The sequence below is a fragment of the Apteryx rowi genome, unplaced genomic scaffold (assembly GCF_003343035.1).
Source record: "Apteryx rowi isolate R43461 unplaced genomic scaffold, aptRow1 scaffold_19, whole genome shotgun sequence".
In the NCBI taxonomy this organism is placed as follows: Eukaryota; Metazoa; Chordata; class Aves; order Apterygiformes; family Apterygidae; genus Apteryx; species Apteryx rowi.
In genome coordinates this window covers 5341292-5366735 of record NW_020448196.1, presented here as the reverse complement: position 1 = coordinate 5366735, position 25444 = coordinate 5341292, and the positions used below count along the sequence as shown (strand labels likewise).

At 43.0% G+C, this 25444-nt stretch overlaps 1 protein-coding gene across 1 annotated transcript in view; it reads right to left on the bottom strand.

Annotated features, from left to right (window-relative positions):
• DAB2IP (DAB2 interacting protein) overlaps positions 1-25444 on the bottom strand; it is a 182298-nt gene that overhangs the window by 115565 nt on the left and 41289 nt on the right. Inside the window, exon 3 of the mRNA XM_026062195.1 lies at positions 15746-15864. Coding sequence (XP_025917980.1) covers positions 15746-15864 — 119 coding nt within the window. The remainder of the gene's footprint in view (positions 1-15745; positions 15865-25444) is intronic.

The window sequence follows — 25444 nt, the reverse complement described above, 5'->3', positions numbered from 1 at the left end:
GGCGGGCGGTTATCTGATTGATTGGAGATGATCTCGCTTAAGGCCCACATGGTATTTGCAAAAGGTTTCAGACCGAGTACAGCCAGTGTGGATATGACATTCTACTAATAAGCACCTCTGTGCCAGAGAATGGGTATGTAAGTACAGTTGCAGGGAAAAGCGAGCTTGCTTTATTGTTTAATATCATACCACCCACCTGAGTAAAACAGAGCCTGACACATGTCATAAGGAATTACTTTAAGATTGCAAGGCCCTTAGGCATTAAAGCCCCATTTGTATTCCAGTCATAGCAACCCAAAATAAAATAAAATAAAATAAATAACAATCACATCTTCTTTACTGCAAAAGGTCTTTCTAGCCATTCAGACAGTTCCTACATTGCTGTTATAAGCTCTCTTACTGGAAGTGCAAGGGCAGCGACAAAGAACGGGGAAGAAAAGCAGAGACAAAGCAAACAGCAGAAATCACAATGCAGGAACCATCCTGATTTGCTGCATTTGGGTTAACGCTAAAAGACTCAGCGCTTGCCCAGCACAGACTCGCTCGCTGAAGCCCCTGGCCCTGCAAGGACACAGGGCAGCACCCCCACGGTCTTCCCCGAACGCTATATTTAGCATGAGCGACTACTCAAAGAGGATTCAAAACACTGCCCATCTGCAGACTCTGGAGTGGGAGTACATTTGGAAGCAGCCTGTTTTATTTTCATATTATTTAAAATAAGAGCTGTAATTGCCAATTGGTGTTGTGGAAAACTGCTCACTCTTGAACGTGAAGAAACAAGGATGGGAAGGCACAATGTGGACTATGGGAAAGTCATGATGTGCCAAAGTCTTTAGGTAAAATGGTAACAGCATTCCCCTCTTCTTCAGAAAATTTAAAGTCAGATGCATATTTTACTTTAAATTGTTCTAACTAAAGTAACAAGAATTCCCTTTAGCAGGGAATACTAGAGATAAAAGCTGCACAAAGCGAACTTCTCTAGTCCATCCTACATCCTAATTCCCTGTTTTGTTTGCATGTGTGTGTTGTGTAAGGCATAATTATGCAATTTCATGTTTTACCGTTGAGCAGATCTCAACTTGTGTTCAGCTCAGCAACAGACATCAGCTTATAGTCAGAACAAAAAACCCCAGATTTTTCTACAAACCTGACAAGAAATAACGTGAGCTCGTATGGCAGGAAAGAGCAGTGCAAAGACACGCTCCAGCAGAAGCCCTCGAGCCCAGGGATRGGTGCCACTGCTGAAAAACACCTAGTGACATATTTGGTTTGGACTTCGTTCTAGTTAATGCAAAATTAATCTGACGGGGCAGTAGCGTGTTCAGAATCACTAAGCTGGTCTATCACGAGGTTCCTACGAACTGGCTGCCATGACACAGAAATAAATTGGAGATCCGCGACCCCAGAAGCAGCGCAGCAAACAAGTACACCGAGCTGGAAGCTTGACTGAGCTCAAACATCTTCCAGCGTACTTTTTCAAATGGTAGATAACTTTGCTGAACAAAATAGCCTAGCCTAAGTAATCGTCACTGTTGAATTCAACTTCTTATTACTTTTTTGGTCAGGTGATATAACTCAAGTTTTAAAGAGGAAGTTAACACAATGGATAAATTTACAGATTTTTTCAGACCAGATTGTACAAAATGGGTATAATCAAGGTTCACAGTTGTCAATAATGGTGGAAAAAATGGTCAGACAACATAAATAACTAATAAATACTGTGAATTGGCTTTACAAAGTAAATATTACTGATCACTTTTTGAACCATTTGGCCTGCCCTAATCTCCATAAAAGCATACAAAAGGTTTTGAATATCCAGTTGTGTTTCACTCATTTACAAGGATGAATTCAATTAGAAAGAGCCAATTTCTCCTATATATTTTACTGATATAAGTCTTACTCTTTATATGCAAAATACCAATAGCATGAACTAAATTTAATCTTGCATTCTCTATGCACTGACATTTACAGACAGAAAAAGTCCCTAGGAAGAAAAGTGTCCAGAAAAACTATTTGCAGAGCTGAATGACAGCTTTATGGTGTCTTGGTGAAAGCTCTGTGGTTTTAACACATCACACGGGAGAAAAAAATGCCAGAGACACAGGGGATGGAGCGCTCTTCCAGTTCTGACAACGCTGATCCGGTGCTCTAGCCTGTTACCTATTGGCATCAAGGCCAAGAGTGCCACATGCCGATTTAGAGCGAAGCGGGATAAAGGGCCGGACAAGAAGAGGAACTTTAGAATTATCTTAAATGTTTAAAGGGAATTTGGCAATTCCAGAGCCTTCAGACTTATGATTGGCTGGTGGAATCACTGAGGTCAAGACCTGCTTTGCATTTTAATAATAATAATAATAATAAACCCTACAACAACAAAACCCTAACCTGAATTTCAGAAGAGGTTAGGACAGTTAACCCAGGACATTATTGACAAGCCTTCAAGCCGCAGGTACTGSTCCTCACTGGTGCAGGACTAAAGCAGTTACAAGCAGCACCAGCCGGTTGCCCGAAATCAGCCTGGTGACCCGAGCGCAGTTCTCRGCGAGCTGCCGTCCCACCTTGCCCCGACTGCCAGGCCCCAGGGCATGCGCACACCCGGTGAGCGCTGGGGGACGAAACGGCCTTGCTGCCATTCGGAGATCTCTGCGGAGCGGTTCACAGCATGTTGCCTGGGAAGCTGCCATCGCCACCTACGCTGTACCTGCGGCGAGGGTGGAGAGAGGATATCCCCAAGCTGTCAGCCAGCACTACATTCATACAGGGGAGGTTTTTCCATTTCTGAGAGCTGTTATTGAAAAATGTCACTATTCGTTGCCAGAAGTTCCCGTGATGCAGTAACTCTCATCGCACCTAAGCCGTCTCAGCACAAAATAGCCCCACGCCGATAACTCGAATGCATCTGCTGCAGCTGCTCTTCCACAGACCGCACTCCGGACAGGCGGGTTATTTTACATGCTTATTAGCCCCATTATTTTATAACTCATTCCTCTGTGTAAAGCTGACTCCGTATCACTTCATTTTAACAGAAATAGGTTCCTCCAAGACAGGAAGGGACGTGAATTCTCAGCGATGGAAAGGGAGGCAGGAGCCGGGGCGGCCGGTCACGCTGTGCCTCTGCGGGGCGCACTGGGCTCCCTGCTCCGAGCAGTGCTCCCTGGGAAGCGCAGGCGAGCGCCAAGGGAGAGGGCAGCAGCCCACGCTCTGCTGGGTACGAGCCAGGAGCACTGCCGGGTCCAGCCTATTACTAGTGCGCTTATTTATTACTACTGTAGTGCTCCAGCTGTCCCACAGGGGTTAATGTGACGCGCCCGGGGATGCCAGGGCGCCGCTGCCATCCCCACCGCTCCAACCCCAGGCTCCTTCCTTTTCCTGGTGTCCCTTCTGCACAGCTATGCGCAATACATTTATTAGGGAAAGCCTCAAGAAGTGACACGAGCCATGAAAAACAGTCTAAGAGGGAGCAAGAGGAGACTCTTTAGGTGGAAAAGACAACGAGAGAGGACATGACAAATGTCCTCTTAGCAAATAACACATGGTCAAATAAGAAATAAACTGCCTTTTACTAAAATGGCCAAGAAATAGAAAATAATGGTGGACAAAAGAAAATGCTATATACTTTTTATTAAATTATGAGTTATATATCATATATTTCATAAATTATGTATCATGTTTTTCACTGTATCTGTGGAACTCATTGTACAAGATGTAATTAAAACCAAAAACTTCACAAGACTAAAACAGGATTATTATTTTCTTTTTTAAGACAATGAGACTTTTTATAATATTCAGAAGAGAGAGCTCTTGGGAATAAAGAGCTAATGCTTGGGAATAAGCGAGCCACGAAGGGCAGCAGGCAGCGGGCTCCCTGGGCCGTCATGCTGGGCTGCTTCTGTGATTCTGTTTTCCCACTGTCCCATCACTGAGACATTTGCTCTACCTGAGGCACAAGCACAGGTTCTGCCTGTGGTGTGAGATGGTTAGAAATAAGGTGAATAGAGTGAGTGATAGCCTCAAAACGAGTGACTTATCTAGGGAGGGCAAGATACCCTGCCTTGGTTTATATGGAGAACTTTAGATATAAGGGTATCAAGTAAGAAAGCTTYTCTCAAGTGCATGTTGGAAACAGATACAAGAGGACCATGTTAATGAAAAAAAAGATAATAATTCTTTGCCCTTTTCTTGCATGTTTCACTCAAGGACTGAGAAATGCTTACGAATACATATCAAGGAAGCTGCCAGTCTCTGGAAGCAGTTATGCTCTACAAAGATCATAAGCCACACTTAAGAGATCAGAAGGAAAACAAAACAGCTACAGAAGTCAGCTGATGCTTTGTCCCAAGTTACAAGTTCTGTTAGAACATGTTCACGACATGTGAGAACAGTCAGAATTATTACCACTCGGTAGGGCTCAAATGCCTGTGTATGTGAAGCCGGGAATAACTAGTTAAAGGAAGAGGGATTGAGGAGATTAATATTAGCTAGACTTACTTCCCTAGATGGCTCATAGAACTTATAATAGCATAGGGATGCATGAAAGCAATTAAAAGAGCTAATTTAGGGATTTAAGTGCTGAAGGTTTGCCAGCATATACCTCCAAAATCCTTTGCAATGCAGCTGGGCCCCTTCCTCTTCGGACTTTCTAACAACCTTTCAGACACCAGGATAATTATTGCGAAGTGTGACCCAGACTGTGGTTACTGGTGTAATCAAGAAAATCCCTCGAGGATTCAACATTAGGCCCAATCTCACCAGTAAAGCAGACTTTCAACTGTTCGCTAACATTTTTGCAATGACTAATCTTAAAACTTCACTCTGTACAAGTCTGCGATGCACCCAGTGGCTTACGGTTTACCCTGTCCGATACAGGTCTGCTCACTGAGACAGGCTTCCGCATCCCTTATGGACCCGCCACAGCTGTAACCCCCAGAGACTGCTAGTAAGGAGCATACTCGCGGAGTTGGACTGGGGAAGAAGGTAGACAAGCGATGGAGAGAGACAAAGTCTACATGTTCTTATCTTAAGGACAGGATAAAGCTAAGCAAAGCTCTCCTACTTCAGGAGCCTGGACACTTGTTCTCCTGCAACATTTTCTAAGCAAATCTTGCACCCCTAATATTTCAGCTCCTCAAACTGACCACATGTTGTTATCTCTTTGGGAAGCTTATCGACTGTAGCGGATGTGATAGTCTCTGGTGCACAGGAAACTTCCACTGTTGGGATCTAAATCTTTACTTGTTTCTAAAACAAGTTCCGTGTAAGCAAACAGGGAATAAGGAAAAAAAGTGAAATACTAATTGCAATCCAAATTGCTGCATCTTCTGTCCATCCTGCCAACCCTGCTCCCTGATCCATAAGGTCTGAATGCAGAACAGCAAATAATTAATCCTGGGTGAGCTACAGAGGTTTCATGCAGCGAAGCTCTGCAGATGCGATGCCCGGTGGAGGAAGCTCCCGGACGGCAGTCAGCGGCAGCCGCCAGGGCGCTCCATGCAGCAGCCTCGTGCCACTCAGCTGAGCACAGCTGCTGGCCAGACCCTCTGCGTTTGCCAACACGGACACTGCACAAACAACAAATACCTCCATGTTTACTTAGAGCATTAGTAAAAGGTACAGTGAAAATGCCACAATACAAGGTAATCATGAACAATGCCGTGTCGTTGAGCAAAACCATTAAGGTACAGCATTAAAGCAACCATTGCAGCATATATCAAAAGAAAAAAAAGCTGCAACCTGGCTTTAGAACTATACAAACCTCATGTTCTGAGAGCACAAAACTTAAAATACAAAACAGCTCACAAACAAGCCAGATTTTAAACCTCAGGCTTCTCTACTGCTTCAGAGCCTGAATGCAACAGAAATCATACAGTGCAAATGGCTCTTCCCTTTACAATAGTCTAAACAGAACCTCTGGATCCAAGTACCACCAAATTTCAACTGGAAACTTGGATCCAAATTATTTTCTTCCTGTTTTTTTTTAAGCAATAGCGAGGACTAAAATCGTTCAGACGTCACAAGGTGGTAAGTAACATTTTTAGCTTTGACTGAAAATGCCAGGAGTATCACTAAAAAAGACAAAAAGAAAAATCAGATTTTTCTGATTACAAATTCAAAAGAACAGGATAATTGAGGAAAAGCCTCCAAAGCCTCCGTGTTTCACCCTGCGCTAGGTGCGGAATTGGTCCTCCTATGCTCAGAGGAACAGGCAGCGAGCAGGGGGTGGCTGATCAGGCAGCACCGCGGGAGGCACGTTGCTCCTCGTCAGGGAAACGGCCCGGTGGAGCTCGAGGAGCAACTGCCCCGCGGCCTCGGCTCGCGCGGTGCTGGGGCGCTGCTCCGACTTCCTTGGCGCCTGGGAGCGACGCTCCCAGGCGGAGGGCGAACGGGAGATTCCGGGAACGAGCTAATGCATCCAGYGGTCCTCAGCCTTTTAGGCTCGATTCTCAGAAGCAATGCCATTTTTTAAATTTTGCTCTCACCAAAAATAAATAAATATCATCCATATGTAAATATGAATATATATATATAAATACACACACACAAACATATACAGCTCACTGAAAGTGTTACCATATAGCAGACATCCATAATGAAACAAAGGTCCCCACATGGCAAAGACAGCAAAATATTAATTATTCAAGGTACATACAACAGAGTTAGGTTAATCATTTGGGAACGGCCGCAGGACCACTTTGCGGAGGCGCTCCTATGGGGACGGAGCGCCGAACGCTTCAATAGGGGACGTGTGTCATCTCTCACGTACCAGCAACGGCGCATGGGAGCCATTGCGCTGGGCCAGCACAATCCCGGGGACATTTGTAAATCCGAACAAAGGGGGCCCCGATGTAAAACCTAAGGCTTTATAATTACTAATACACTTATATCACTTTGTAAACGAATGTCGCCCTCCTTCTACACGCTCTCAGTCATGTACAATGCACACCACATCTCTTTCTCACATAATTACATGTATAATCCGTGTGGATTAAAGCCAAATTCACTGCAATTTATATTTCTGGCTTTGATTCAAATCAATTAAGTATTTTTTAAACAAATTTTATTTTAATTCCTGCTAAAAAGCACTGGTTTCATTCAACTAAATTCGGTTCTTTTTCTTTTCATCACACCTGACCTGAATTTTGCTGAAGAGAATGGAAGGGAGGTGTTCTGTCATTGAACTGAAAATCAAGATTACAAACATTGACAGCCAGGTAAATCATAACATCAGTACCACAACAAGATACCCACTAGTTAACAATCCACCTGAAATCTCCCTAAAAATCATTTCAAAAGAGGCTTCATATCATAAGGTATTATTAAAAAGTATGGTAAGAAGAAAGGTCTGAGGAGCACATTTTTCCTCAGCCTGTTTTTCTCCCTTCCCAGTTGATGGATGAACTTGACACAGTTATTTCATATTCACAAGTCTCGAACATCATTACATCCAGCACTCTGTACAACCAACCGCCAGCAGTGAGCTCGGCGCACAGGCTGCCTCCAGCTACAATCAGCGGATTTCTGTGCACGACCGCTGCAATATGAAATTGGATAACAAGATATACATGTCAAACATCTGCGTCTTCCAGCACCCCGAACAAAGGCTTGCAAACTTGCCCATGTCAGTTGTTATATTTTCACTTACAACTCCATCTTTGCCCCTCGCACAAGCCTTCAAATCAATGTTTTGCAGAGTTTCAATATAGAACAAAGCTAAACTTGTTCCTCAACATTCCCTTCTTCCAACAAAGGAAAACATCTATTGCTAATAGTAATTGCCAATACATAGGACAGAGTAAAGACAGAAAAATTTGGTCCATCAAGCTCTAGAGCTCTCCTGTGAGATGGGAATCTCCATTTTAAAGATGGAAAACGGCGGCAGACGTCAGGTGGACATCCCTCCCACAGCTGCGCAGGGCTRGGGCAGAAGCTGAAGGTACAGCTTGACGCTGTACCTAATTGAATGCAACTGCACACTGCCACTGAAAGGCAAAGTCCTCCTTTTTCTACCCTCTCCCCTGTTCCTGTGCAGCCATGGCAGTTGGCTCAATGCCCTAATCCAATGGACCAACCCCCCCCCAAAAAAAAGAAAAAAGAAAAAAGAATAACTTTCCATTGAGCCAACTTGCTGACCTTCTCGAGGTTGCATGCTGCCCAGATCTGCTGCAACGGGGACGTGTGGCCAGGAGGCAGCAGGCAGGGAAAGCAAGACCGCTCCTTTTAGTTAATAAGTAATATTTTCATCATGAGCAACAGTTTTCATTTTGTGCCAGAATGTTTAAGCCTGGGATAGAAGTATCTTAGTTTTCTAAATGTAAACAAGTAAAAACAGGCAGAAGAGTCTAAAACTAACAGAAAACCTTTTCTGGTACAAAAGCCATAGTGCCGTCATTTTCTTGCTCTTTTTTCTTTGAGTTTATTGACATGAAGAGTAATGCTAATGTAATTGCACTGAAATTCATGCACAGGAAAGTCTCACCAGGGCAAAGCCAGAATAAACAGTGTGTTTGGAAACAAAATGTTAATGCAATGAAGTAGCAATATTTCTCTCTGATCTGAAGACTGTCGTGACACCATCAGCCACAATGAAACGTAACTGTCACCCTTGCTCAGAGTTGTGCTCAGATGGTATGAGCAGAACTATCTCCTTGTAACCCTGAGGTGTACACCGATACACCACAACAGCATCTCTGCTAGGTAATCGCCAAATAAAGAGCCCAAAATATCTGTTCAGGCTGTAAGAACAGTAAAATGAAAGAAAKCATCCTTCTATCTATTAATCAGCCTGATCTTTCACTGCAGAAACAATGCCTTCCGATTATATGCATTTACCAAACATTCTTCAAATGCTAACCATCTGCAGCTGCGATACAATGCTTTGATTACAAATGTCAAAAAGATAGAGCATAAAATTAACTTCTCCTTATATAGTAGGTTTAGAGAAATGTGCCTTCATGCTACAGTAATTCAGTGCCCTCAGTACGAAAACTCTCCATTATGATGTCTCGTCAAATTAGAGCCAACGATACAACCATGTCATCTGTATCCCCACACAACACTATTTTGTAATTAAGCGGGACAGTCAAACAATGGCCTCGCTCACAGAGAGGAGGTCAGGAACGCAAACCATATTTTTGCAAGCTAATTGTAAGATGCATGAAGCCAATTACCACAATAGCCCTGCATATGCCTAAGTAGGAAGGATTTTCCAGTTTTGCTACGTGCCTCCAAGTCGAGTCAGAGTGATAGCTGCATCCCTATGGGGCACTGCGCTGTTTTGTTTGGACTGTTAGGAAAGCGGGAAGCAGAGAAACTTGAAAGAGAAGACTATTAAAGTAATTCCAAATTCTTATCCCTTCCCCTGACATTTTACAATTGCTAGAAAAACTTCCAGGAATTAATATCATCTTTTACTGAAATACTTTAGACATGACTTCCCTGTTAAATTAGGAAGTTGCTTTGAATATGTAGTATAAGTGAAGCACTTACGTATTTCCTTGAAAATGTCAAATACGCTTACCTTGGGTAGCCCCAGACGCAAATCAGATTTATATGCATACGCACAAGCCTGAACATATATGTATGTAACAAAAATTTAACCAGAGAAATAGCCGAGACCTCACTACTGGCTGGGGAGAAACTGCGAAGCACCACATTGTTTCCAGTCCGTCTCCCCCCTCTTGGGGTTATTAAATGGCTTTAGCCAGGAGGAGCACCGTATTGCTGAGCAGGGGCTTACAACACGTACTGCTGTATGTGTGGTGGCAATGAGACAGACCTGCAGCCCTCCACGTTCACTCGGAGCCTTTAGCTTCTTCCTTTCATCAAAACATGTAATGCAAAGAACGCTGATCGGGGAAGTGCTTGAGCTTTCCAGAAGCTCTGCTTAACTGCCGGGGCTGCTGCTGCTCGCGCGAGATGAAACTGCTATTTCCACACCTCACGCAAAACTCGCTCAAGCACTAACTGCCCGTCATCAGTCATTAACTGCAGCATCAAACTGATTCCAAACGGGAATAAGTGCCACTGTTAACATGATGGAAACTCAAAGCGCCTGTATAAGGGAACTACATATTACTGCACAAAGCTGAGTATTCCTGTTTCTTCCATAGGAAAGATTATTTTGTTTCAGTGCCTCCTAAAAGAAAACTCCAAAACCCCCTCTTGTCCTTAAGAGTATTATCCTTTTAAAAAATATTTGAGTACCTAATTTCTCAACTTCCTACTACCATGAAGAAGATGAGCAACGTAACGCTTTCTGGGGAGAACCAATAATTTCTTCCTGCCTCACTCCTTCAAAGCAGTTCTCTGTTATTTCACTCTAGCCTCCTAACAGCCATTAATTAGAGATCAGTAATTAACTCTCTGGTTCAAGAAATATTTTGCAAAGAAATCCCGTGAAAAGGCTGCTTTGCATATTGCTAGACAAGGTTGCCTTGATATAAGTGCAGGTACCCTACGAGGCCAGTCCTGAGACTGTCCTCRAATCTTTAAGCTACCTACAACTGTTCCCTGACTGGGGGGCAGAGGGAGAACAGACATTACCTACTGCAGGATAAAACAGACACTATCACCTGCTGGATGCTTCTGTTCCTTACTTTGCAAGATGTTATACTTTGTCCTTTAGTTATTATTGTTGACARTGCTGAATGGTTTCCATACACAACCTCAGCAGTGCTTCCTCAAAGTAATTCCATTATCACGAACACCAGAGGCCCCTGTGCAGTGTTTAACACGCTCTCGGTTTCACCCTCCCCTGTGCACCTACTACTGTAACTCRACCCACTTAAATGGCATTGGCCAGTGCCAGAAGAGAGAGCTCTGGAGCGCTTGTTAACACAGATCCGGAAGCCMCTCGTGCGTTCTGGGGTCTGCCAGGGTCCCACTTCTGCAGTACGAGTCATTCCTCTTTCTAAAGGAAATAAAGCTACTTTTTCATACTTGCTAGTGCAGCAGTCACCATATTCTCATCAAATTTAACCAATTTCATCATGACTAAAAATATTTGGCAGATCTGGTTTGTTGAGAATAAACAAACAAGAGTTAGATCTAAAAAGAACTCACAAACCGAGTTTACTGTAAGAGTACAGACATCTTAAGTTATTGGTGCTCTCTACTGTATCAAAATAAACTTCATGAATGTTTGAAAACCCACGGACCAGACTGGTTTAACACTAGAGAAGGAATTAAATGCATGGCAGTCCATGGGTTGTGCACCTTCTCTTCCCTCTGTGAGTTATAAGTAAAAAATTTTAATGGGGGAGGGGGGGGAAGTAGTTTAGAGAAGGGGTAAGACTAGCGCAAGTCTTTGGTGCTGTTAATTCACGGCTGTATCCCTTCCAAGGCTGAGGCTCATTTAACAATCAGCCATATGCTCAGACTTTTGTAGTGCCAAGAAAAAGCATAAATGGAATGTCATCTTCTGGAATTATGCAAAAAAAATCTTGCAAAATAATCGCAAGTGTTAGTAACTGAGTGTCCCTTAGCTCTAAATGAATTCTAGGCTCACTGAGAGAAAGTGTCCTCAGGAATGATCGATTTGGGGATTACATCAGAATAAAGAGTTACGCAGAGTAAACGTATTTCACTCCACCATGGAAGTCTGAGCATCCTCCCATGCAGAGGATGCCGCGTTCCGGCCCCTCGGTTCCAGCGCAGCCTCAAAGCGAGCTTCGCCGGGTTCAGAGGAGACGAGATCAAGTTTGTTATTTAGGTTTAAACCAGAACAAAACTCATATAATCCGACTTTCTAAATCCCCTAGAAACTTACTCTTTCAGAAAATATTTTTAAAAGATCACTATAACAAAGTGAAAACAGCAACCCAAAAGGCCACTAAAAGTGAACAATCAGAAATGCCCCAACAACAATAATTAAAACTGCTACAGAATAACTTTATCTGTGTGTCCCAAGCACAACCTAGAAACTTTCTCCATCACCTATTTCATTCAAGAAATATGGTTTGAATTAAGAAAAGTACATCTGCCAAACGCTTGATTTGTGGCCGATTCCAGAGAGGCCGCTACAAAGATGAACATGCAGCACCCCATGATAAAAATTTTGTCGGCTGCTATAATAAATCAAGAAGCAGGAAACATTGTTAGCAAAAGGCCACTACAAGGAAACCTCTTTTTAGCTCTAACAAGCAATTTGAGTAGCCAACAAATTAAAAGGAGAGCTCATTCCACAGTCCTCCTTTAAGTCTTGCATTTATAGGAACTGATTTTACCAGATTAATGCACTGCCCATATTGAATAGTAGTTATACTTGGTCCGATTCTGCTTCTCTTATTCACAGTCAATAATTGTACTTTATTACTCTAACATGGCTCCTACAGAAATTCAGTATGCAGAAGGATGGCAAAATTTGGCCTGCTATCCCAAAGCGAATCACACAGCAATTTACTGAAGTTAGTGCAAACCCCTTAACTCACCTTTTCCAAACAAAAGGTCTCTTCTCAAGCAACATAAAATCCAACAACGTGAGAAACAATCATGTTTTTTCTACAAACATGCGCTCTGCTTGACTGGAACCAGTATACTTTTCTAACACAGCACTTTGAACACTTCCTCAGACACTCTTTATAGAGAAAAAATGGTTGGCCAAGATTTTTTAGTAAAAGAGAATTCCCCAAGTTTTCACAGTTACTCTAAACACACGTGCACAGCCATGGTAGAACTGCAAAGAACTGCCTGGCAACGGCAATGGGACCCTGGTAGATGGCACGTCAACCCAACGAAGAAAAACCCCACACGTTTCACAAGCGTCAACTCCTCTTTAAGATGCAACGACCAAGCTTTGTGACAGCAGCTCTGCGAGACTCTGCTGGAAACCCGGCCCTTCTCTCCGTGCCAACGCAAGGTAGGAAAACCAGACTCTACTGACATAAAATTAACAAGGCAATTCTGAACGGCTGCCAGTGAGACATTCTGTGACATTTTCAATGTTTAATGATGGCTCCTTGTTTTGCTTTGTTATAAAACTCACATTGTACAAATTTCCCACTATTGCAGGAGGTAATCATTTGCCATTTTAAATTTACATAATGTATTTAAATGCATGCATCAATCAAACACAGGATAAAAAGCATAGATCTGTTTGTTCATAGTCTCTCTGCTCTACATACATGCCATGTCCAGCTAGGTAGCTGTCTGTACATACACGCATGCATTTCACAAATTTATATATTTTTATATACAAAATTGCTGTACATAGCAGGATAAATAGGACATGCAAGAAAAGGAAAAATGAAGAAATTAAGAGGTATAACACAGCACCAATTTAGAYACACAGAAGTCAAGTAACTGAATCATTTATAATCTATTATAGCCCAGTATTTCAGCCTCATGTGTTTTAATTGCATTTATTGCACTATTCATTTTTGCTATGGCATCTCCTGCAAAAAACCTACACAGCTCCAGAACAGTAAACTGTTAGTGGTTACTTACACCAGAAAAGGAACGGTTTGCAGAGAATCAGCCCAAATACAAGATGGAGTCAAGAATCAAATATTTAAGAACCAAGTATTCTGATACAAGATGCTTCTTTGAAGCAGTTCTTGGATTTCAAGTAAGACAAGGCAGCAGAGTAGAAAGTGAATGAGAGTGGTCTAAAAGGCTCAAGTCCCTTCCTACACCAAACACAGCACACTGCTCTTTTTAGTAGACATGGGAATGTTCAAGAGGATAAGTTTTCTGTCATAACCCAACCTTGGTGTGTGTGACCAAGAGGCCCAGCTGTTGCTTTCTTTAACCTCTGTGAGGGCAACAGTATCTAAGGCCAACATCTTCTGCAGAAGGATTGCTTGCATTATAGATCTGACAACGTTCTGACAGCTAGGGGCCTAAAAGCTTGTAGTCAAAAGCTACCTAGGGTCAGATGGTCTCCTACAGACCAGGGCATATCTGTGTATCATAGATGAAGTTTATGAGTGACCACTGCCTAACGGAAGCCTTTCATTTTCAGTTTCTAAATACTCACATAATCAAATCCTTGCGTTTTACTCAAGGCTGCTAAACGCTACTCCTCCTCTAACTTACCTGTTAAGCTCTACGCTGAAAACGTACTACAGCCATTCACCGAATCTCTTAAAAGACAGTTGGGGTAAGTCTGGCTCTAAATGAAAGGATACTGACGCCCAGCAAGCTCCAGAACTCTTGCCCTGGGAGGACAGGGAAATTACAAGGCTTAACTTAGAAAAACGACTTTGGACGCAGGGCTGGCCAAAAAGTTCATTTCCGTGTCCTATACTGCCAGTTCACAGAAAGAAACAACACTCAGCGAGATGGAGAGAAAACATTGTCTAATATGCCAGTTCTCACTCCGATGAGGGAGCAACACCCTAGGCGGATTCCCTGATGTCTAGCTATACTTGCTCGTCTCCCACATGGAGCACAGTGCCCTACTTTGACAGTGCCTACATTTGTGAAAACTGCAGCACAGGAATCAAATCAGCTCCATCTTCCCATATAGTAACCTCTACGCTATTGCTCTGCACTGACCAGCACAATCCTTTCACTTGCAGAATCCAGAAGAAAAGAGCCTAGGAGGCCGTAATAGGTCAGGTAAGGAAAAATACAGACTGGCAATTGTCATTTCTGGGCTTCAAAAATTAACAGCCCATCCAACGAATCAAGAAGTATAGCTAAATAGAAATGAAAGTTATCACTAGGTTTTAAAGTGAAGTGTGTAGTCAATGGATTAAAGTACTGTCCTGATGTTTTAAGCTACCACTGCTAGAAAATGTTTACATCAGTGTAAGTCCTTCTTTGGATTCTAGTCTTTGCTGTTTTTCAGATAGACTTTTCTTGGCACTTCCATGTCATTCCCTGAAGAGAGTCACGTAAGGTTGACGGATTCCCCTTTTGCAAGCAAACAGTTAGTTCGTTTCTGTGGTTACTAACGGTGTCTGTCTTAGCCAACTCTGACCTTGATCTGCAGGTGAATTTATACATAAGCTTACCTAGAAATGTGCGTCTGTCTCATGCACACATTCACATAAATCTACATATACATAAATACATTCAAATCCAATAAAGCACTACTTAATTTTCAAACTTAATTTCAGCTTAGGCTGAAGAATTAAAACAAAGTCTCATTTCCCCTTCATTTTGCTTGCAATCTGCTCCAATACCGACCATCCCAAGTCAAATGCTTCCTCTGATCCATCTGCACGTTCCCTGCAACACATCCCCTCTGGGCTGAAAGATCCTGTCATGGCTCAGCCAGAAAAAGCAGCTTCGGCCACATGCCAAGAATCCATCTCGGTATAATGACAGGAGTCAGTGGCTATGGAAGATGTGTAGGGAAGGAAAGGGGGGGGGGAAGGAAGGGATTTGGGCGGATTATGGTTGTTATTGTTCTATGTTATTGTTCATACAGCGTGTAACCCAGCARTGTTCAGTGTAGTTCAGTGTGTGAGCGTCCCTCTCCCTCCCTCCCTCTCTCACATCAGTCAGCTTTGGCTGCTGCATCTACGTGCTATTTATATGCTGGTGCATCAACTTAGAATTTATTGTGGGAAAAAAAATAGAATAGACAGGCTTCTCCATGCATGTTATTTAGCCTGAAAAGGGAGRGTTTGCACCGTACACTCACCAACAAATTAAAAGCACCTCCACCACAATTAAGCAAGTCTACTTCTACCATAGAATAAGGTAAGCAAGATATTAGCAAGCCCTGGGAAAAATCAGTATCTTCATCCTCTCTCTCAAACACACCATCCTCCCCGCCCTCTGCGAGACGTCCCCTTACCTTTCATTGTCCACACTCCTGAAGCCAGGTAAGATGTGCCGGAAGCTGCTGTTCCTATCAAGCTTCGGTTGGCTCTTTGTCCTTTTGATGGAGCCTTTAAGCCGACGGCTGAGGAACCCCTGTGGGGTGAGACAAGAATACTAAATTATACCAAAAAAAAGGAGAAAGACAGAGTGAGCCCTGGACCTGCTCTCTTGCACCCAAGTGCAGCGAGGCAAACTGTTCTCTCCAGCTCCCTGCRCGCGGCTGCAGGCAGCGCGGCTCCCCGGCTGCAGGCAGCATCTGCTCGCAGCGCTCACCGAGGCCAGGGCGCTGCATCAGCGCGAGACTCCCCAAAGCCTCTGTTACCCTGGCAACCACCAGCTCACATAAAAATACTGTCTGCAAGACAAGACTAGCACATTGCAACTCCTGACGAGAGGAACGCTGGGGATGCAGGGCTCCGGCTGGCTCGGGCTGCCGGGGCCATTTCACAGGCACAGGTGCAAAAAATCACCCACTTATCACAGTGACCAGGAGACAGGTAATAACTTAATTACCTGATCAACCCCGCTGGATTTCACCCAGGGCTGGCAGAACTGGACTCAGGTGTTTTCAATTCATATAAAAATAGCCTCTAGCACATACACAAACACCCTGTCTGGAATCTGCAGCTCTTAAGCAACGGCTCTATGCTGGGTGCTGCCTTTATGGACGGTGCGGGGTCTTGCACTGCACATACAGCACAGGCTCTGCTTTGCTTCGCCTTCCCTCCTGGAATATAAGTCACGGCTCTTATAGTGCTCTAGAGCAAAGCTAGCACTAAATGTTTTAATAGCAAAGCTTCTAATGTGTTATTTGCTTATTGTTAGGAGTTAATGTTCTACATAAATGGAACATTACATTTAATCTCTAGGCTAAATATGGCAATAAAAGAATAATACTATTGCAGTGTCCAGCATTTACAGTATGTAAGAATAGTCTTAATGGATCAAGCATGTTAGCTAGAGAAAATGGGGAAGCATTTTAAAGAGAAACACGGATTTCGTAGTGAAGCCTGCGGAAGTGCTCTTTTCCTATGCTGTCATACCAAAGAAATAAATCAGCTGCATACAAACAACTTGGCAAATCCCTGCACAACCTGAGATTTAGCRTATGCCACTTTCCTGTCCTATCTCCAGCACAGGGGGTAAAGATATCCTCTGGATCAAGCACAGATTTTGATATACAGGAAGAAAGAAATGTGAGAAGAAGAGGAATCTTTCCATTGGGTACGGTGTCAGCATCCCGGATATCCCCACAGAGCATTCCTCTCCGTTCCAGGTGTGAGTCTAAGTAGCTTCTCCAATCAATCTTAAGAAACAGATATGGGTCATATACCCTTTAGCAGCTTCCTTTTATAAATTGGTACCCCTTATACGTCTTGCAGGAAGATAATCATAGTGTAACTTATATCTAGCCTGTCATTTGTTCATTCTATTTAAATATGCCTTCCCCACCTCGGATATTCAYGGGTCACGTTATGTCTGTCTCAGATTGCAAAATTTCCTGGGGCAATATGTGCAGCTCTTGTTACGGAAGTGACTTTTCTGTTTGTAAGTTCATCAAGAATTTGAAATATGCAGATAACCAAAGGTGTTTCATATTTATTAGGTACCACTTTCCTTACAAATGAGGTATGTAACATGCATTCATGTGAACTGAATATTTCTTTGGGTGCTATCTGCATGACTGAAATAGGAGGACACAGAACACGTGGCCATCAGGTTACATACTCTGCCGTCTTACACAGAGGGAACGCTTAAGAAACAAGGGCCTTTTCTGAAGTGTTTTGTCTGTGAGAAATACTTTTAGAGAGGTTCATTTTTATGGTATAGGGAAATACCAGAAAGAGGGAACAATGTGACTCAGAAATAGCAAACTTGGGGATCTCCTCCTCCCTTATCTTTTGGATAACGGAGGAGAACATTGATATTTGCCTCTGTGCTCAGGCCTTTGCCAGCCTCACGCTTTTGATAACAACTCTTCGTGCTTGTGCTTCCTGCACAAGAGGCAGGAGACCTCCTGTACGTCAGCACAAACCCACTGAAACGTGCAAGAGTCACCTCTTCACAAAGTCAGTGAAATGCAGCCAATAGGTTTACTCCTTTCATATGGATAGCTGGGACTGAAATATCATAAAATGAAAAATTTTACTATAGCAGTATATTTTTTTGCCACCATTATCTCCTTCTCCAACTCCTAAGAGGAAATCTCCAGCCATCTCCTCTAAGCCACGCCACGCTTACAAAGCTAGAGCAGGCCACTGATCGCCTGCTATGGAGAATAGCCAATACTCTGTGAAGGGAAAGACCAAACATCAAAAACATGCAACTGGCCAGTCACCCCATGGCGAGCAGCTTTTGCCCAGAAGCGAGAGACTTGATTTCCTTTATCGCTGCCGGCCTAGCAGGCAAATACATCATAATATTATCAAGCTGCTTTTTAAAATCCAGTAACAGCTTTCAACTCTGGACAGGGAACTGAGGGGGGAAAAAACATATACTTTCTGTAACAAACGATCACAACTTTCTTTCACTATCTTTTATTTCACATCTTGACAATTGTTAGATGATTCGTGTAGGATTCGGGAATTAGAACTTAGAGTTGCAATAAGACATTACTTCCCTTCTGTTTCCCATTGTTTTTATAGTCATTGCCACCAGAAGAAGATCACACTGTGCCACTTTCAGTTTTCATTGCCAGTTTCATTGGAAGAATGATATGTCAGAGATTTTAATGCTGATAAATTATAACGCTATATAATGCTATCGCAATACATTACACTTCYACAGCGCATGCCAGAGATCAGAAACTCTACTTTGTGAAATACTACCTTCTTAATTTTGAGATGGGTAACTCAGAAAGAGAGAGGGGAGGTGGCCTCAGCAAGGCAAGCCAGAGAAGCCAACGCGGGGTGTGACTGCCATGCTTTCCCAGTGAGATCACAGGCACGTCATCCCTTTCTTCTTCGTATATGACTTTAAAGATTTGATTCTGATCTCTAGAGGAACGAGGCTAATCCTACCCCATGACCATTGCCTACTCCTCTAGCCTTGCTGCATTCTTGGGGGYTCCAGTAATTAAAGTGTTGCTCTTTATATTACATGTTCTTTGTATGTTTGTAAGTTTATACTGAGAGCTCTGTAGTGCAGGACTGCGTCTTTCTGTTCATGGGCAGCATTTACCCTTAAAAAATAAATAAATCTTAGGAAAAAGTAAACTACTAAGTTAGGAAGGTAATATTGAGAAGCACAAAAGAAGTTAATGTCCTGTATGAAATTACAATACATAGAAATCTGAAGAGCAAAAGAATCTCTCTGGAATTTACTGCAGCAGAAAACCGCGAGGTGCCACACTCCTCGCTCCGGGCCTGGCCCCAGCCCAGGGCAGGGGCCTGTTCACACACAGCTAGGGAAGCTCTGGAACCAGTTAGCCAGGACGGGCTGTAGCAGTATTGCTCCTGGTGCACAAAGTAATATTGTGCTGCATTGCAAGGTGTAGACATGTTAGCTTACTCAGAACCAGTGCAAAATGTGCATGTAACGTAGCATTCTACTACACATCATAGGCCTGTCCTAAGAATTATAATGTTATGGAAAAACAAAGCTTATTTTTTCCTTCGATGATCAATGTTTTCTCCCTAAACATGAAGAAGAAGGCATCAMATAAACTAGCAGACAGAAGGTTCAAAGGATGCAAAAGGAGAAACTTTATACCAGTTGTCCTGCACAACACTGAATGTTCAGCACGAGCAAGAATAATGCTTCCCCTCACTCAGGATAGGTCTGTCCTTGTTTAGCCCAAACGACTTTTTAAACTTTGCTGGAATACAATGAAGCGAACTTAGGATAACATTACCTTCTTTATAGGGAACAGACATAAAGTAAATACCCTCTTAAATGCAAGCAGAGGTACTAACTATATAAATCCGTCCTTTGCACAACCACTAAAATATCCTTTGAACAAGAAGGGGTATTTTAAGGTCACCAGAGAAGAGACAGCCACTGYGGTCAAGCATACAGAACCATGCGGCCCTGCATGGTTGGATGGAGGCCTGCCAGGCATCGGAGCCCGCAGAGGGAGCGCAGAGCCCAACTAACCTAGCGATAAGACATACAGAGCTCCCACTGTGCAACTAAGTGATTTAACTTTTTCAAGCGCAAGAGCCTTGCTCTTCTTGTTTTATTTCTGCAGTACAACCCTGAGTCTAGTATACAACTGCTCTAATCTGAAGAGCTGGGTGAAGTTATAATAAGACACAGAGAAAAAAGGCAGAAAAAAAACAGAACAAATCCTTTTGACGAATGGCTTAATCACAGCCACAGCTACTTAAGCTAAAACAGGACAGGCACACTTCAGAACAGGACAATTAAATCTGCTGTGATTTAGGCTGTTTTTTCTTATATATTTGACCAACCCTGAAATCTGATGCCATCAGCTTTGCAGGAAGGTCAGATTCTCTTTTTAATTTTTCCTGCCTATCAATCCTGGCATTTCCAATTACTCTAGACCCTGAATGAATCTGAATACTAGAATACTTCTATGGCATATGTGCAAATCCATCAGAACTGTAAGTCTTTGAGAAGAAGAAACTGTACTTCCACACACCCTGGGCCCTTGATAAGAAAGCTGGGAAGTGGAGAGAAAAAGGGCAGGCTGCAAAACTGAGTAGAGGATTAAAGACAGCAAAATCTTGAGTCTGCCTCTTGGGCTCCTGTTCCATTAAATGTAATGATGCAAGTCTCATGTATCTGGAACTGACTCCCACACCATTAATGTTCATTTGCAGTGAACCCTCATTAAAAAAAATTTAAAGGTAAAAAGTCAGCACCATGGAAACACWATGAATGTGAAATAAAGAACGTATATATCAATAAATCAAGCTGGATGTTTCAAGAGCAGCTTTCTTTGGAAGAGCCCTGGCAGCTCCCTTATTTTCTGTGCCGTGCACAGCAAACAAGCGGGCCAAACGCCCAGGAGGCAAAGCGAGGAGTGTGTGCGTGCAAGGGTTGGTCCACGGGACTGGGCAACCTCTGGGCCAACAGGAACATTAGAAAAGCAGAGAGCAGCCCTGCTTCATGCTCTTATCCAAAGGTCACACAGAATAAACGCTATAAAGACGTATCACAGAAACTAGTGAACAGATGGGGTTATTTTTTATAGCTCTTTCATAGGTTTTTGTTTCAGTTCAAGTAAATCTCGACTACAGGGGACTTGAGAGGACATCAGAAACGTGTTCACTACTCACAATAATGAAACTGCCATAAATAAATATCTGCCACAAGTGTGTGATGCAATATTCTATATCAGGTGTCCATTTTGTTAGTACAGGAGAAATAAGTTTACCTGCATAAAACTGTGAGTAAATCTTTTGTACCAGATATGTCTTTATTCTGGGCTTTAGAGTCTCAGCTTCTTTTTTCTATTAAATTTCTTTAAGTCTGGAAYCATCTTTTTGTCCCAGCCTTGCACAGCATCTATCACAACACATGGAAACACTCTATGACTGAGGCTCCAAAGGACAAACATAATCTAAAGTAACATTAATAAAAAGAAATTATTACTTTTACCTACAAGGTGACGTGAAGATAGATTAGCAGATGATTTATAAAGAAACTGGAGACATCTGCCAGACAAGAATAAAAATGCAACTAAGAACTCGTGATACTTTCCTAAATTCTTCCTACAGACAAAGGTAAATAGATCCCATACATCAGCTTATACCTATTGAGGTACTACAAYGTAATGTCTTCAAATTTTTTCTAAAATAATAAGATCAAGCATGCAATAGCTTGTGCTTATGTTGAGCTGTGATCATTATGCTTCAGAGTTAACAAACGTGGAATGAATTGGTGTTGTCATTACTTTCTATACTATTTTCTTCAAGCTGTCTAAAGACAAAAGCAAACTTTATGGCATCTCATTGACATTTTCCTCAAAGTCATGAGGACTAAAGATTTTTATTGTTGCTTGTCTTTTTTAAATAAAATCTTATTTTCTGGGATATAAAATGCAAGTCACCAAGAGAAAGAATTGAATTACTAAAACATGAAATAGCACATTCTCACTTCCAGTGCTTACTATTCCCACTGTAAAATAAGACAGAAATAAAACTGGCATTACTGGCTACTATGTGTATACTGAATGGAAAATTAATATTTGTATTTGTGAAGCAAGTAGAGACTTCCCAGTGCTAAGGATCTTATTATAGCCTTAAATGTAAGACAAAGTGAGCTTCCCCTTTTCTACAATTACCCATGTTAGCCTTAGCTTTTAAAATTAAAAAAAAAAAGGCCTTTTTCCGGGCAGCATGTTGCTTGTTACCTGGTAAATATATCGAAGTGCACATCTCTACTGTCATCTTTGTAGAACACGACCGCATTAAAATACAAGAGCACCCAGACGGAAGAAAGCTGAGTGTGAGTTCAGGTGTCAAACGTGTCTCCTGAAAGTCCAAGACCAGAAGTAATCCACCACGTGGACTCCTGGAACTGGCACGGGCGAGGAAGGGAATTGCAGGTGTAGCACTGACCTTTAGGGATCAAATGCTTTTGTACTTTTTCAGCGTACAGAGGCATGTGCCTGTAAGTATATGTGTCCTTTCAAACAACTCATATATAATTTATTGTTGTTGGCTCTTTTGATTTGAACTTGTAAGTTAACAGTTGTTTTCCTATCATCTAATTCTACAGCTGTCAGCCGTGATGAAGGGCTCTGTCCACGAGCTTAACACGCAGACGGCCCCTAGCGACTCCCCTGGCCTGAGCTGCACATTGCTACCACACACTGCTCTGGCATAGGATCCATTTTCGACTCGGGCAAACCGTAYGCAGGAGTATGTCAGCCAGAGCGTCATCTGAAGTCAAAGACACCCCCAGACTTACGGGAACCCTTGCTGAGTTAACCTTAAGAAGTTACGTTCTTGCAAGTTTACCAATTGACAAATTCTGGTTACATGACAAAAAAAACGCAACGGGRATGTGAACTTAAAATGAAACCAGAACAGTTTATTATCTCTGGACCTAGAAATGCACACAGAGATTAACGTGTATTGGCCCTTCTGTTTAGAGGAGGCTGAAAGCACAACTTTGTTSAAGTGGGTTAAAAGTCCCTCCGTTTATCTTTCCCTATTTTATTGCATCAATCTCAGGGCCCTTCCCAGTCATCCTGTGACCCCTAGAGCAACAGCAGATGAAGTGAAGCAGGGAGGTCTTACGATCAAAAATAAGAGCAAGCAATATCCACGCACGAGCCACTAACTCGCTGTGATTGATGGTGCCTTAAAACATTATCCTGCAGCGATAAGGAAAGTCCCTCTGAGACAAAGGGTCTTGGAATTGGGATGAAAACCAACAGAATGGAAAAATAGCTGCAAAAACATTGTGTGTCCAATGATAGATGGCAATGAAAGGTCAAATCTCGCTGCTGCACACACTGCGGTCAGAGCTGTGCTCTGACATCCGGCGTTGGAGAATAAACACAGCGACAGAGTCCCCGAGGGCGCAGGAGGGGTGTCGGGAGCCAGGCCGTGGAGCAGGCCAGGAAGGCAAGAACAGCGCCTGTTGGGCCGTGTTGCTTAGCAACACTGCCCTGTACAGCAAAAGATTAATCAAATTTGCAGTGTCATTGGAAATACTTAGTTCAGTCTGTTTGAAAAATCAGAGGAAAAAGTGCTGAAGCCCCAGAGGTCACCAAAGGGACAGCGTGGGTCTGGCTAGGTCACGAAACCTGGAATTATGTCAACTGAGAGGCACTGAGGGTTAATCAAGAATCTGGCAAATCTAATAGAGGCAAGTATCAGCAAATCACAGACGTAAGATGCAACAGCTTCAACAGATAACGTCACGTCCCTTTGTCACCTCGGGCCAATAAAGGCTTGTTGCTGTGCTCTGCTTTTGTCCAGATTTTATCTATCTTGCTGAAAATTTCTTGATCGCAGGTCCTCTCCCATTGCCTGGCGAGAGAATCCCACAGCCCGGCACCTGCTGGGGATGCCTCTTCTCTCCAAACGTTTCTCCTGATATTCAGCTCAATGTTTCTTTGCACAATTTCACTTTGTCCTCTTCTGCTCTTTGCTCCTAAGGAGAGAATCCTACCCTGTCCCAGCCCTGGAAACAGCCACGCGCCAACAGCACAGCCCCTTAGTCCCTCACCAAGGGAACTGCCAGAAAGGTTCGGGCAAGGCAAAGCCCTCTGGTAAAGCAGAGGAAACCAGTGAAATCTCCGCACTGTCCCACTAGCACTGGTGACTTGCAGATAACGTGAACATGTAACAGGCAGGGCATTAACGGAATCTGAAAAAAAGGAAAGTGCTGCCAGGAAGAATCTAGAAAACAACTGTGTTCAAAAGACATTGTTATTCAGGGATCACCCGATCCCTCAATTTGGATTCTTTTGTTCTTCTGTTAAAATAAACCCACACTACTCTGGATTATTTGTTCACAGTTCCATGATTATCATACTGTCAACATTTCATATCCGAACAAGGCACATAAATATTCCTTAGGAAGGTAGGAGAAGGGTAATTGAGCAATCAGGGATGAATGATGCAGGAGCTGTGACACAGGTAGAATGCAAGTAATCTTGAAGAACAAAACCACAGTTATTTACCCAAAGAGAAGAGCAACTAGAAAAAGACTGCCTAGGTGAAGCCGAGCAAGGATGTCACCTGGGAAAGCATCCCAAYGGGGTGAAACAGTTTCCATATTTAACTGGCCCAGTGGAGTCAATCATCCAAGAGGAAAAACTGTTCTTATGCCAAACTTCTTGTTTGTTCTTTAGTGAGAGCAATCCTGATAGAAGCGGAGCACCTGTGAGATGCCGAGCACTGCCACCAGAAGTTAGACCAGGTAACACCTCACAGGGGCTATCTCCCGGCTCCTGGAACCAGACTCACTGTAGCAGCCCCAGGACTGTTGCACTTTGGAATGAAGGAAAAGAGACTCCGAGCTTTGCTCTCTCTCTCCTTAGAGAACTGCTCAAATTAGGTTCTTGAGCATTTTCAGTCACCTGAACAAAGTTGTCACTGCTGAACAGCAGTCCAAACCAAGTGCTGGCAACCACCATGGCAGCTCATAATTGCAACAGAGGAAAAACTATGTCCTGACAGCCTCAGGGCTAAGAGAAGTGCCTTCTGATAGTCCCTGAAGACAGCAAAGACCGAAGGAGCTGAGGGGAATGAACGGGCCTTTCGCTCTTAGGGGTAGGGTCCTCCAAGACGGGGCAGTTGCTTGGCCAGGGAGGTGATTGCAAAAGTGCAGCTGTCTCTTCACAGAGCTGAGTAGAGGTTTCAGAGTCATGAGCCTTGAATCCCTCCTAAATCCTAGATTCATTCAAAAAATGTGGAAAGGGCTAAAATATGAACAAAACAAATTTCTCACCCACACTGTAAAATATAAAGCCACCAACCAGGAGAAGCCAAGCCCAGACAGTAACATTACAACTTTCACCGAGGAGTAGCTTCTGTGCTGCCTCCATTGCAAGCTACAATTCACAACGACTAGCCTTCTGCTATAGAACACCAGCAGCCCAAACACGTTCAAGAGGAAGCGAGACGGTTCCTCCCTGAGATGTAGTCCATTGCATAACTTCTCTTCCAGTGGAGAGAAGCCCAAAATGAGCTTGCTGCAAGGAGAGGTTTTCTACTCCACTTTGATTTTATACAATAATTGACAATGC